At 38.5% G+C, this 14,816-nt stretch overlaps 1 protein-coding gene across 1 annotated transcript; it reads right to left on the bottom strand.

The window, feature by feature from the left end:
- Window positions 1-1,425: 1,425 nt before the first annotated feature.
- Window positions 1,426-14,000, bottom strand: COL4A3BP (collagen, type IV, alpha 3 (Goodpasture antigen) binding protein; the record flags this gene model as incomplete). The annotated part of the gene is made up of 11 exons (XM_010148489.1): window positions 1,426-2,089; window positions 3,081-3,217; window positions 4,527-4,656; window positions 5,909-6,037; window positions 7,337-7,407; window positions 7,525-7,657; window positions 8,361-8,456; window positions 10,857-10,934; window positions 11,492-11,584; window positions 12,513-12,599; window positions 13,908-14,000. Coding segments are annotated over 10 exons (1,038 nt in total), but the record flags the coding sequence as incomplete, so codon positions are not given.
- Between the last annotated feature and the right edge of the window lie 816 nt (window positions 14,001-14,816).

Here is a 14,816-nt window from a genome sequence, read left to right as displayed (position 1 = left end):
AATTCCTTCCGTATTGAGAAGCCTCCTACAACTCTGATTGGGCAGGGCTAGCTGTAGTGAAGTACCAGTGCCTTTATCTAAAAGTAAAACATATTCTTTACAAACAGTATCTGTAGTGTAATTTTATTTACAGAATAAATTGCAAAAGTACATCACATTTAGTGCAAATGCAACTAATGATATAAGTTTATATACTGCTTTGTAAACTTCCCATACCTTTTGTAAAATAAAGCTATCCAATTAAATTAATAAACTCGCCTGTGTTCCAACAGTTACCAGAAACAGCAAATAAGGAGTTAAACTCTTCATATTTTGGATTTGTTTTTAAGTTCCCATCAGTGGCTATGGTGGAATGAACCATTGCGTGGTTGATTGTAAAAAGATGAAGTACATTTGAGGTATAACTTTTTTTTAACATTGCAATATAAAATGCTCACTGGTGATATAGTAAACATATACAAATTTTCACCTTATTTGCCTTACTAGCATTACCATATAGGCACTTTTCTACATATTCAAATTAATAGAGTAACTCTGTAATAAGGCATATTCCATGCACGCCATTAGAGAAAGGCAAATCAAGAGGGAAGAGTTACGAAGCATGAAATCTGCGCTCGTGTGCTATCACGCATTATGTACGATTTCATCTCTACAGAGAAGACAGATAAAGTTTTTTCAACGCTCTGCAGATGGTATTTATCACCTACTGGATTTTCATCAAGTTACCATGTTGTATTTATTTTCAGGCACCTACCATACTACACCAAGTAAGACTTTCAGTTTTCTTTTGAAAAAAAAAAATATCTGAAACTTGCCCCCCCCGCCACCTTGAGATACACAGGTTAGTGGAAACACCGAGCAGCCTCTGAAGAGCTTGTAACCACGGGGTCTCCAAGTCGGTACCTGTCTGCCACTAGTCCTCTCACGTGCATCTCCAGAATAGAAGACAGGCAAATATCTGACACTTAAATTCTCACAGCAACTAAAGGGAACTTTCCAGTATGAGCTGCACATTCTTATATAGCTCCGATGGGGCTCTGATCAAGAGGCAAATTTTCTACACCAACCGCATAGCATGGATTTATTACGATGAGGAACACACATGCAGGATCTGAAAATACTCGTCCTTGTTCTACACTGGGAATGTTGTCTTACGTAGTCCAAATTGCTTCAATAAATATTACAGTGTACCTTCTCTCAGCTTCGGGAAAGCTCTGGGTATCATGCAAGAAAGCAGTCCACATACAGCGTGGACAGAGGACTTCTGGCTTTCAGGCAGTCTCTTGCCCTCTCATACAAGATCTTCCTAGCTATTTCTGGATCATGTTTGATAACAAAAATTCTGTAGCACATATTACGTTAACTAAAAAATACAATAGAAATATAAAGATATCTGGAAAAAAAATAAAGCTTCTCACACTCTTACTCCTTCAGAACCAAACATCTTCATAAGAGTAAGACAATAGAAAAGGCAAAGTCATAACGATATTGACAGCCCTCAGTTATTAACTGACATTATATGTAACAAGAGATGATTCATTATAGAAACCAGCAGCAACGATCTATGATTATACAAAGCAAACCAAAACCTGCCAGTAAGTCATCTAGGCTTTACTGAAGTTCCTCCTTTCACCCCAAAACAGCACAGATTTTTGTGCATATAAAGCGCATACAGTATGCTATATGTGCATTTGTCTTTTGTGCTTTTTAGACATGCACAAAAACTGTGCAAATATCCCAGGAAGGTCAACTGAAAGCTCCGGAATTTGTCTGAAATTAAAGCAGCAGCCCACGTTGGTGAGTCAAAGTTGTACACATTCTTCCTCTTTTAGAGCAAGCAAATAAAAATAGAGCCATATACATGTTATCAGTACCTGTATTTATAATTACACACTGATTCAGCAAGAAGTTAGCAGGAGAGCTAGTGTTAAATATTCAGCCTCAGGGTGTCGCAGCACTTCTTCACTTCAGCATACGAAGCCTAGAACTTGGGCCATAAAAAGACTGTAGATCCTTCGTTCCAGCATGGAGCGCTCTATGCGTGGTCACTTCTCCAGCATGGAATGCTCACCCAGTCTTGTTCCGATTACTACAGGTAAGCAGAGACAAAAAAAAAATACAGCACTGAAAAGTTTGACCACGAACAGGAAAACAAGATCTTGTTTTCTCGGTTAACACCTTGAATAGTACCAGCACTGCTACGAGCAGGGACAGCCATGCTGCTGGTGGTTCACGTACACCAGCTCTCCAACCCATACACAATCAACTGTGTGGATCATTACAGGGCCACCTGTTACAGACGGGTCAGCTTAGTTAACACTCGTGAGTCTGACACAGTACGCAGAACTCAAAACCACAGGTAGCCTGTGTCATGCACAGAAAAAGTCATAAAGCTTCATTTTCAGAACAGGCTGTGATACTACAACAACCAAATGGAATTTGATGGCTTGACAGTACGTTTACACATAATAAAGTACATAGCAAATGTCTACACTAACAGTAATTAAGCAAAGTCTCACTTTGCACTAAGGCTTAAGTCCGACAGATTCAGACAGTCCCAAAAATGATCAAGAAGTCCTTTTCTAAAGTCCTATCATCATCTAAATGTTAAAATAATTTTAGGTTAGCCCAGTGACCTATACCATTAAAATACATCCACTGATTTCAGAAAGCATCTGTAAATCCCTTTTCTTTATCAGAAAGGCTAAAAAAAAAAATTAGGTCACAGCCTTTTAAATACTCCAGCAATTGACACTAATCTGTCAGAAAAAAATCCATAAAGAAAAATCCTAGATCAAAACTATTCTGTCAGCATGAAAGACTACTCTGACCTCCACAATAGTCTATCAAATATGCACAAGTCCACAAGAAGTAATACTTGATCATTTGTGCAGTCATTATTTTTCATGCTAATAATACACGTGAACTACATGGATGTTTTAAAGAGCATACTGCATACATATATTAAAACCGAGCACTGAAATCATGCTAATCACAGCAAGACATTTCTGGGTGGCACACTTCTGTTTGGCCTTGAAATTTACAACAGTGAATCAAGAATAAAAAAAAAGGCAGCATACCTGCCAATACTAGAATAAAATAGGCTTTCCTGCTGTTTTCTCTTGCACGTACGATGTAAAACGCTTCAAGAATTTGGGGTATTCTCGTTTTGCCACTGCCCGTAACACTGAGGCTGGTGCCCATCCTCCTGGGTTCACTAGAAGTAGACAAGATGACAGACACTGAAATACAGCAAATCTGCTACAGGCTAGGAGAGCAAAAAAAAGTTTGTTATTCCAGCAACTCTTTCTGAAGTAATGTGAAAGAGTAATGATCAGCATATTTTTATGCCCTTACAGCTTTCTGCTCTTAATACTGGAACTCGTTCCAATTTCTGTTTAGAAAACATTAAACACTGTGTGCTGAGTCTTTGGGGAAAGCCCAAACGGAACGGGATACTCTCTTCATCTGTTGTTTCTTGGAAGCCCTTAGAGAGTAGAGTTACTTCTTATTTCAAAGAAAACAGACTTTTAATTTTAATAACCTCTGAATTTTTCAAGAACTGCTGCATTTGCCTGCAGGACTGCTACATAGCCAACATCTTTAAAAATAATTTGTAAGAACTTGAAACAAATTTCTAACTGATCCTGAAATACGCTTCAATTCACAGGGCAAGTATTTTGCTGAAAAAGCTGCCACTTCCCATATAACTGCAGTACACAATTTATCAATTAAAATGTATTTTTTTAAGTAACTGGGAAACTTCTAAAGCTTACCTAAGCGTTTCACACCATACAGTATTATTATGGGATTTAATGCAAATTACATCACTGCTATATGACAAAGATATACTGAACCAACTTCTCAGACTCTGATTCTTTAGTAAGACATGCAATAGGTGGCTAAAAGCAGTAAGCAGGTGAGCTACTGGAAGTGTTTTGTAGCTGCAGGAGGTGAACTAGTAAGTGTGTAGCTCCAACAGTACAACACACTGCTAAACACCCGGTACAATAACAGCACAGTTTGGCTTTGATACCTTTTCAGTCAATACCAACGATTGCATCAGATAAAAAACCAAAAGAATATATAGCCTAGACTGTACAGCTTGCCAACATCCTCACACAAAATGTGCTTGCTCCTTAGCACTGAGGCTAAGAACGGTATCCTATCAGCAGCTTTTCAGCCCAACGAGATGAATCAGGGGAAAAAAAAAAGAATTACAGCAACACCTGAGAAAACACACTAATAAAGAAAGTAAAGGCTATGCCAAGTTGTCCCAGTTGCAGACATTTCTTCTGCCCACCCTCCTCCACCCCAAGCTTCTGCACTGAGCTGCACACCACTTCCATTTGTTCCTCCCAGGATGCGCACAAATGATCCCATTCGTGTAGCACACTGAGTATTTTTGAACATGAAGACCACAAGTGTGACGCCATATATAAATCTAATAGAAAACTGCATCAAGTTTTTGTTGCCAGCATTCAGCTCCCCAGAATGCGCCTATCTCGTGAATGGCACAGACTTACCATTAGCGACATACGTGATCTTGCATAGGATGTTGTCTCTGCTTATTTCCTTGTTCCCCTCTGGTGGGCTTACTAACGTCTGGCAAATCATAGCAATATTTATTTTGGCACGGACACAGCGATTGTTCAGCTGCCAAAGAAAATGAAACATTTGTAAGCCTCAAACTAAATCTGTTTCAGCACACTTGACTGCTAACATTTAAATTTACGACGAAGCCCAAGACTCTCCAGAAGCTGTGTTTGAGAGTTTGCATCCTACCGCTACGGGGATGTACCCTGAATGTGGGTCAGGTGAAAGGCATGTGGTGAAGAGGGAAAGGGTTAAACTAAAATGCCCAGATCTGAGGTTTTTGCTTGCCTAATACATATTACAAGTGAATTGCTTCAATTATTGTAATGAATGAGTAAGGAAACATCTAAACAATAATCATATAATCATAGAATGGTTTGGGCTGGAAGGGACCTTAAAGACCATCTAGTTCCAACCCCCCTGCCATGGGCAGGGACACCTTCCACTAGACCAGGTTGCTCAAAGCCTCATCCAGCCTGGCCTTGAGCACTTCCAGGGATGGGGCATCCACATCTTCTCTGGGTAACCTGTGCCAGTGCCTCACCACCCTCTCTGTGAAGAACTTCTTCCTGATACCTAATATAAACCTCCCTGCTTTCAATTTAACCCCGTTACCCCTTGTCCTGTCACTACAGGCCCTTGTAAAAAGTCCTCTCCCAGCATCCTTGTAGCCCCTTCAGGTACTGGAAGGTGCTATAAGGTCTCCCTGGATCCTCCTCTTCTCCCGGCTGAACAAGCCCAATTCTCACAGCCTTTCATCATAGGAGACATTTTTTTTTTTTTCATCATAGGAGAGATCTCTCAGGAGAGATGATCCTTTCATCATAATGTAACAGCATTCACAAATACCAATTAGTACCTTTTCCCTTGTAAGCAGGGTATGGCACAGGGATCAACACAGATACACTCCAAAGAAAACAATCATTGCTACTCTCTGACAGAGCCAAGACAGAATCGGGTAAGATGGAGGTTTAAAGATTTTACTTCTACAATTATACAACCCTGCACCTGTATCTGACAATACTCAAAAGTTATTGATTTGATTCCATACAAGGACACATCAATTCTTTAAAACGTTTTCACATCTCCAGAAATTCTACTTCCCTTCTGCTACAACACCTCTGAGGTAAGGCAAGAAAGCTTTTGGCTCAGAATGCCTTCATCAGGTCACTGTACCACCTGGTTTAATTACACTGTGTTTTTGGATAAGCTCTCCAGCTCCCTCACACTAGTACTGCACATGCGCTACCATGTAACAGAAGAATGTTGCTACCTTCAACGCGGGGCTTTACAGAACGAAAACCATACTTACAGGAGCACTGTCATGTTCCACAGAGAAATTGCACACAATCCATGTTTCGGGATCGTTTTCGCTGAACGCTGGTATCTTTCTGATGGCAGACAAATACAGCACATCCCTTTGAGAAGCTGGCCACACCCTCTGCAGAGAAACACCCGAATGTCAGCTTTTCCAGTTTTGCAAATGAAGTACTTAAGGATACTTAGGTAAAGGAAAAAAACAAGTGAGGCAAAACAGGACAGTCACTGTTACTTAAGTAAAAGCTTCTTCAAGCTAGTAATTCTGTTTTCAAAACTGAAACAGAACACAGCTGTTGTGCGAACGTGTGTCAGGTTACATGGCTACGCTTAGTTTTTAAAAAATGAAGGCAAAATTCAATGCCTTTGAAATGCAGGATGCTAAGCTGCAATGGCTTTTTCAGTAAAGAAATAGGAAGAAGCAGTTTCTCTCCTGTTCCCTCAACCTCAGGTACGTTAGTTAATACCTGTACACTACAGACAGAACTACTGTTAAGGTACAAATAGATGCATCTACAGTTACTTATGTCTCCAAAGAGTGAGGGAAAGAAATATTTAAAACAAGTATTACTTCAAAAAGCCATCCCTTCAGTAAGGCAGACATGGTAAATCGCTATTATCTAAGGGAAAGTTTCATAAGCAAAATGTCTGATAAAGTAAGGAAAGATACAAAAGCCATTTTGCTGACAGGGAGGAAAAAAGTACAGCTTTTACCACAACACTACACAGTTTACACAACTGTCGTAGTCGAAATTGTGAGTCCTCTGTTACAGAAGTTTTAAGGGTAACTGTGTTACTGGTAAAATTGTAAAAAAAAAATTTGGTTTAGGTATACTAATACGTGGAATCACGCAAAGTCGAAGACAAACCTGTACACTTAATTCCCTTTTTTTAAGCTTTAAGTTACAGTTTCTGAGTTATAATTCAAGTGAACATTTTTGTAAAGCTACACCAGGACTGGTTGCGGAGGGGGAAATGTAATTAAGTTACAAGAGCAAATGTTGTACCAGCAGTTACACCACCTCAGACTGCAAACGTGTACGTCAACTAGTTACGGTCAACGACAGCTCATATTACTGCAACAAAACAGGATAGTGGGTACGGGTTTCTTCCCTGTAACCGCTGTTCGTTTACTGCTTCTGATCGCTTCAGGTAACTCTGACTGGCTGGCAGTGATACACTTAGGGATTAAAACCAGTCCTCATTTGCTGTCACAAGCTCTCTCAGAGACACACACAAGCAATTACACTACCAAGACAAGTTTGAAAAACTGACAGAGTTGCAGTTGAACGGAGAACTCGTCCTGCAATGCTGCTCTGAAGAGTATTCTGAGTTAAGCCGCTGAAGTATTTCGGAGTAAGACGGACACACGCGTGCCCCAGACCATCTCCGTAAGGTATGCATACAGCTGAAGCGTTATTACCTTATGTGTCTGGTAAATGATGATTGCGTTGTCAGCTAGGTTTTCCACAACATGGAAATTTTCAATTGTTGCTGAAAGAAAAGTGTGTGTGGGGGAAATCCATCAGTAAAGAATCACAGATACCAAGTCAAAGTTACACATAATATCCTTGCTAATATACATGCGAAGCTTAAGAAACAGTGCCTTACTTTCCCAGTCATTACGGACATCGACATTCCAGAAGTAGTGGCAAACTTCATGCCCTGTTACCCCTTTAACAGCATGGGTTGCTTTCAAAGGGTCTAAAACTATTCCATTCTCTTCCACCTCTCTTCTGTATACCTATAGCCAAATACAAATAAAGAAACATGAACAGTTTTGACAAATTCTGTTCTATGTTTTAACTGTTCAACATTCCATCAGGTTTTTTAAAAACCCTTACCTAGAAGGCTAACACCTGAATAATCTGCGCCTTGTCAGTGTTCTTTGATAACTACCAACACAGACGTTCTCATGTGGCAATTCACATTAAAGTATCAGTATTTTAAGAATCTCTACTCCAAAAATCGGTAAGCTCCCTTATTTGTCACTATGCACAAGGATCCATACAAGCACAGCAGAGCAGCCAACACAATAAAATGCAACTCTAACACTTTCATACATTGAATTTACACCTTATTATGATGCCAAGTTTTAAGCAGGAGGGAATGAGAAAGGAATCTGTGAAGATAAAGCTATTACAAAAGTTACACAGATTTTGTATGAGTAGATGTATTAGAAGCTGCAGCTCTTGTGGACTCTGGTCTTAAACAGTGCTATTTTTAAACAGTGCAGAGAGAAGTTTTAACAGCATAGCTTGCTGAGTGATAGTATTCCCAAAGAATCATAGAATCGTTTCGTTTGGAAAAGACTTTTAAAAGAATCCACTGCTAAATCCACTGCTGAGTCCACCAGACTGACATTATTCTGTTCTTCACGTATCTTAGCATATGATGTTCTTAGCATATCATCATATATCAATTAAACAAGAAACCCAAATGTTTACCTTCATTTCTCCTTCTTCTACCACTAGCTGCCAATTGGCATCTCCGCCTACATCTTGCAAGGAGTATGTCATATGGTTTTGTACCATCTCTTCCACCTTTAAAGTTAAAATAAAAAAAGAAAAAAAGAACAGAAAAACACCACCCACATTTTTAATTAATCCCATCCATCTTCTTGAGCAGAGCCTGCACAATATTGGAAGCCACAAGTCAGTACTTCAAATCATATGCATGAGCTGAATTTGGACAACAGAGCTTTCTATTACGGGTTAAGAATAAGCAGGTACTTCTGGCTTTCAGAAACTAAAGCCAAACCCTTCACTCAACTTCCAATTTCATTCTTTATGGGTACTTCCTATCCTTCCTTTGCATCTCTGAACTGTCAAAACTCACTGTTTTTGCCTAAGACAGTTTTATTTCAACATACAGGAACTCCCAGCATCTCCAGAGAGAACTACAATGCACTGCAATATACTGACTGAAGAGCATTTAAAAAGCTGAACAAAGGCACGGGGGGGATGGGGAGGAAGATAGACAAGCTCTAAAAAAGTGAATGCATATCGAAAGTCATACTGTAAGAGCAGTGAAAGAAAGTCAGGAGCCAAGCATGCCTATTCTGTTTCGCTGGCATCTTCGCACCATTGCCAGCTAAAAAGAACAGAAATGCCTACAATCAAGAAAATCATGATGATACAGAGACTCTACGATTATAAAACACTAATTTAAAAATTATTGAGCTGGACAGTTGTCTGCTTTTCTTAGAGGCCAAATATTTGATACATTTTTAAAGCTACGTGAATACCTTTTTTTTTAAAAATTCATATAATGTGCATGAAAATGGATGCAAGGACAGGAAATGTTTCTTTAAATCTACAGTCTTAGACTGAACTAACATGCTGATCTGGCAAAAGTCTGTTCTACAAAAAGTATGTGGGGGATGGGGGGCATGGTGTGTGTGGAAAGTAGTTTCCTGTAAATTAAGATCATCCTTTCAGCACTGAGTCCATTAACTTGAAACGGCATTCGAAGGCACTCAGTAGTAACTTCTACCTAGTATAATCCAAGCAGTAAAGAGCAACAACTTGACTCCAGTCCATTTGATCCTGATCCTTAACCTCAATTTGCATTATTGTGATAAGGGACTGGTCAGCCTCAGATTTGCTTTGAGGTGGTTATTTTTTCAGTCACACTAGTGCTCTGACACTCAGGTTTATTACGTGAATGCACAATGTTATCACAGGCATAGAAGAGGTAAAAATGAGTAGGCCCATATATTTAAGATACTACAAGTTCCCCTTGTACTGAACTGCCCATATACCCACAGCCTGACAGACAACAAGTTCCTGTCTTTGGAATCAAACTTGCTTTCTATTAGTTGATTCCGTCACTCCTCCCAAAGAAAAACAAACTTGAAAAATCTAACTTGACTACTGGAGTACCAGAGAGGGGCTTATCAGGGTTGTGCAATATGACCTGCATACATTTTCCCTTGCGGTAAGTTCAAATTTCAGACATTAACTGACTGCAAAAGGTCAAGGCAAGCGCTGGGGTTTTAGTCCAATAAGCAAGTCCTTGAGTGTTACAGTCCTACTCATAAAGCTGGTTGTAAAGTCTGTAGGTGGTATGATTCCAGGCTCCGTTAATCTAAAGAAAATCTCCTCCTATTTGAAAATGCAGGTTGTTTGCAGCATTAGTTAATAATTCCAAAAAAAATCCAGGATACAGATCCCAGAAGGAAGCTTCATATATTCACCATTATGTATGGACCACAGCAGAAGAAAGCTAACAGCATGAATGCCATGTCTGAACAACCCTGTTTTGAGACTAAAGAGCAAACACATGAACTCACCTAATTCTACTCCAGATTACTCTCAGAGTAATTCTGTACATTACTGGAATATGTCACTATGACATACGCTGACATATTCAGGGTGTCAAGACTTATTTTCTGAAGGATAAGTGAATATATTGAAACTCTTCAGTAAAAACTCTCATAACCCCAATCTTGTTTGTCAACAACATACTTTGACCTTTCAGATATAAAACTAGGTGTATAGGTAAAAAAATGCTAACCTTAACATTTAGTATTTTAATACCATTACAAACAAATATTGAAGACAAAAATCAAATCTTTGATTTAAAAGCAAGAAAAACCATTCAGTTTGAAGCAAATACCATCTTGATCCCACAATTAACAGGTGTTACTCTACTTTTATTATATCAGAAATGCTAAATTTTGGAATTGTAGGCATTTTTATTAAAGCTACTGAATTAAACTCAACAGTTTCAGAAGATTGGGTCTCTGCACAAGTGATATGCATGCAAGCAGCATGTAAAAAGACAACCATTTAGTATAGGAATAGAGAAGTCCTTTGTTTGTCTCAACGTACTAGTTTAAAGCAAGCAGTGATTTATGTAACAAAAAAACCCAGGTTCTAGAGAAGAGGATGAAATACAGCAAAGATATGCAACCCCCACTCTACAGGTTAATACAGTACCTGGGCGCTGAATCTGTGAACATCATCAGAGGCACTGACTAGATCAATGGAAGACATGGAGGAAGAGCGACTATAGGGCTACCAGAGACAGACAAAGAAAAAACCAAGTAATCAGAACAAAGGCACAACAGAGCATTCAGTACCAACTTGCAAGCACAAGATAATGAAGAAAAGGAAAACAAAAGCACCATAAGCAGCAAGCACAGCAGCAAATGCTGATTTCATGCACCTATTATGTATTATGCTCTCAGTATAGCCCTGAGAGAAACAGAGTGTTTCCAGTAACACTGAAAAAAGTCAACAGGTTCCGTATTTTTTTAAAATAAAAATCAATTCAATGAATTTTGGTGAAGGTATCTTAGAAACACTGAGGTTAGCTAGTTGGAATTTTTCCTTTATTATCTGACAAACTTGATACAAGTTAAGAGTATTTTAAGATACCCAAATCAGTATTTTTTTGAACCAAGACAGAAAACAGTGTTTTTCCAATTCCAGCTGCTTAATTTGAAAATGAGTAAACTATTTAAAGTTACTAGAAACACCTAACAAGAGAATCTCACCTACCCATACAAAATACTACATAGAAATATCATAGGTCAGCCCATCGTTAGAGGGGATCATGAGAAGTCTCTTACCTTTTGGACAAACCGATGAGTCCCCACAGATGAATATGCATCTCCAGAAGGTAAGGATGTTGGCCAGTGTAATCTGACCTTTTCGCTTTGGGACTGCAACAAAATAGGTTTAATTATTAGTAGTCAGCTGCTACTGGGTGGACTGTGAAAGAGTGAGTCATCCTCAATCTACACAGTGGCTACAACAACTAATGCTGCATATGACAGGCATGAAGCTGTCATCCTGCTGGAATTCTCCCTAGGTGAATGGGCCTGAAGACTGAATCTGACTATACTTCAGCGTGTGTTTCTGAGTTAAGGAAAACAGATCAGCAGCACTAAGGATCTCTGCTAAGAGATCCCAACAAAGGTAAACTCTGTTGGGTACTATATGCCCACTAGAAAGTACTTTTTTTCTTAATCAAATCATTGTACACACTGTATTCATAAGCCTAAACATTTTTTAAGACAAAGGACGCACCACTTTGTTATTCCCTCTTGTTTAATATACTGCTACACTTTCTCATATTCTACATATTACCTCACATGCATCTTACCCCTTTAGATCTCTGTCACTGAAATGTATTCAAGAAATGAATTAAAGTAGTAACTGGAGACAACAGAATTTTAAAATAAACAACAAGCACTAACAGAACCAAGTCTTTCCTATTTCACATACTGCTAGAGTCAAAAGACACTTCAGAGGGATAATTAGGTTGAGAAACAGCTGCAGTGTTTGATATTCTTATTTGCACACAGCATCAGTTACATGCAAAGATAAATTCTATACAGGACACTTAGAGAGGAACTACAGACCCAACTAGCTTAACACTTATACTGTCCTTTTCTATGTAATCTGTGAAGTCACTTATCACAATTAGTGTTAATCACCGATATTAAACTGTGAAAATATTAAGTGAATTCCCCTTATCAGTGTGAAGATAAGTACAGAGCTTCAGGAGATGCACCCCAGGACTGAGTTTATGTCACAGAAGTCTCCCATGAAATGCCCATCATTAAGGTATTTTTAAAGTATCAATACCTGTTCTTCCATTTTATCTTGTCTATCAAGAGCAGCTTCAACAGCATCAAAGAATTCTTCTTCATTAATCAGACTATTAGGACCCTCCTAGAGCATAAGAAGCAAAACTAGTTCAAAATCTGAGACATGAGTTTAATACTAGAAATACATAATTTGGGTTTATATATATATATAACTGATGGAAGCAAATTTCTTCTATAGACTCATATTTTCACCAGTATTCTTAGATTACAATTCCTCCGACAACCCTACTTGTCAAAGGAAGTTACTTCCTCTAATTACAGTTTAGGGATAGTTGTATAAAGAATAAAAACCCCAGGAAACTGAGTAAGAATGTCAATATGCTTTGACATCAAATTTAGGTTGTAATTAACATGTATCTTCTCTTAAAACTGTTTACAGTGTGTCAGTAAAGTACATCAGTGTGTAGTTAGACTCTTTCCAACAATTCCAGTGCCTTAGGGCAGACTTCAGGTATATCTTCCTGGAAGGAACAGTTTAACACTGAACACTTGAGTCTACCAAGGGAAATGGTAATGTCAGAAAGTTAGGTTTACTGCTTTTATTGTGTTATAAAACAAGCTGGTCCAGCAAATTTCAAGAAAACCCCCACTTTACAACAGGGATATCTGGGAGAAGCAGTGGGTTTGTAATCAGGTAGATAAAAGTCTAACTTCCTATCCACCTTTTCCTTTTACAGTGTATGCCTCAGTCACAACACAGAACCTAAGCTCAGGTATCTTTTACATAACATATTATTTCTCAGGCTGTGATTTCCAAGTAGAAACATGCTGATTATTGTACATGAAAGGATCAAGTTATTAAAACTTCAGAGCAAACTGCACTACAGGTGTGTTAGCTTATTTTTCAGAAGGTGGTTTAAGCATTTAGAAATCCACTAAGTATCTCACTGAAGAGAAAGCTACTGAAACAGGCAATTTAACAGAGGAAAGAAACCTAAAACTACTGAATTTGTCAACACAAGAGTTCAAATAGCAGTGACAAGTTAAAAATCAATTTGAGTTAAACTTCAGATTAGGGGACTGCCTATGAATTCAGGCTTTTTGTATTTGCTTTATATATCTATACAGCTAAAGCATTAAAAAGAAGAAGTACAGAACTACTGCATAAGCAGTATCAAAAGTACATGAAAAATAATTAAAATAGCAGAAACACCTGCAAGCAGAATCCTTTAGATAAACACACAACAAACTTCCATTCTCAAAAAATTTAGAACTGAGATTCTTCATCCAGTTTCAGTTTCCAAGGTGAGAAGTAAGAGTAGCATAAACACACTTGCACAAACCAAACACCTTGATTTACACACCCCCTCTGAGAAACAACCTGATCTTTACAAGTCAGTGTTTTTAAAAGTTTCCAAAGCGGAATTTGTACCTCGTAGTCTGGCCCTCCAAAGTGGGACTTTTTCTTCAGTTCTGTCACAGCATTTTTGTACGCTTCTTCAATTCTTCTCCTTTTCTCTATCTCCTGGAAAATCACATGATGCAGTGAAAATGAACTGACTGATAATAATAGTCAACATAAATGGAATGACCAGTATTTTTTTTTTCCAAGTAACAACAGCAAAGCTGCCAACTTCCTGATTTTATTTCCGTGCATGCACTGTATGTGCCCACATACACGTGTGTATAATGTAAAGCTTGAGGAGCTGGCTACCTTGAGGATGCCTTCTTTAAGTCACGTGGACGAAACTAGATCAGCAAGCAGTAGCTAGCACGTAGTTTACACATAGCTATTCGTGGTTCACTGAGGTCAGACTGTATCCCACTGACAGTTTATACAAACCCCTTGACACACATGCTTGGGCAGTGGTAGCAAATAGTGAAAATTAAGACTGGTGAAAGAGCTAACCTGTTGAATGCGCTGAGATATTAATGAGTCACAGCATGTAAGCTTCTATCTATAATTAGCTGGCACAGGATCAACGTGAATCATTTTGTGATCTCCATGCAGAGACTAATAACATCATTCTCCTGTAATAGGTTTGTGACTGTACTAGAGCTGCTGCTATCTGTATCATTGTATATTATCAATAAAAAAGTAGTAATGCCAGACTCAAGTATAACATTACCTCTGCAAATCCTACACACTGACAGGTATTTCCAGTGAAAAAGCTATAAACACTTCTGAAATTCTTACAGAATTCAGCTTTAATACGCAAGATGTTTCTCTGTCCCCTGTCAGAATCACTTAATCTTGAAGAAAGTTAAGTCTCATGGATGACAACTGGACACCACACACTACTTGTTGCAGATCTGACTCCAGTTATTCAGCAATCCAATT

Source organism: Eurypyga helias, unplaced genomic scaffold, assembly GCF_000690775.1.
Source record: "Eurypyga helias isolate BGI_N326 unplaced genomic scaffold, ASM69077v1 scaffold12943, whole genome shotgun sequence".
NCBI lineage: Eukaryota > Metazoa > Chordata > Aves > Eurypygiformes > Eurypygidae > Eurypyga > Eurypyga helias.
This window is presented reverse-complemented; position numbering and strand designations above follow the sequence as displayed.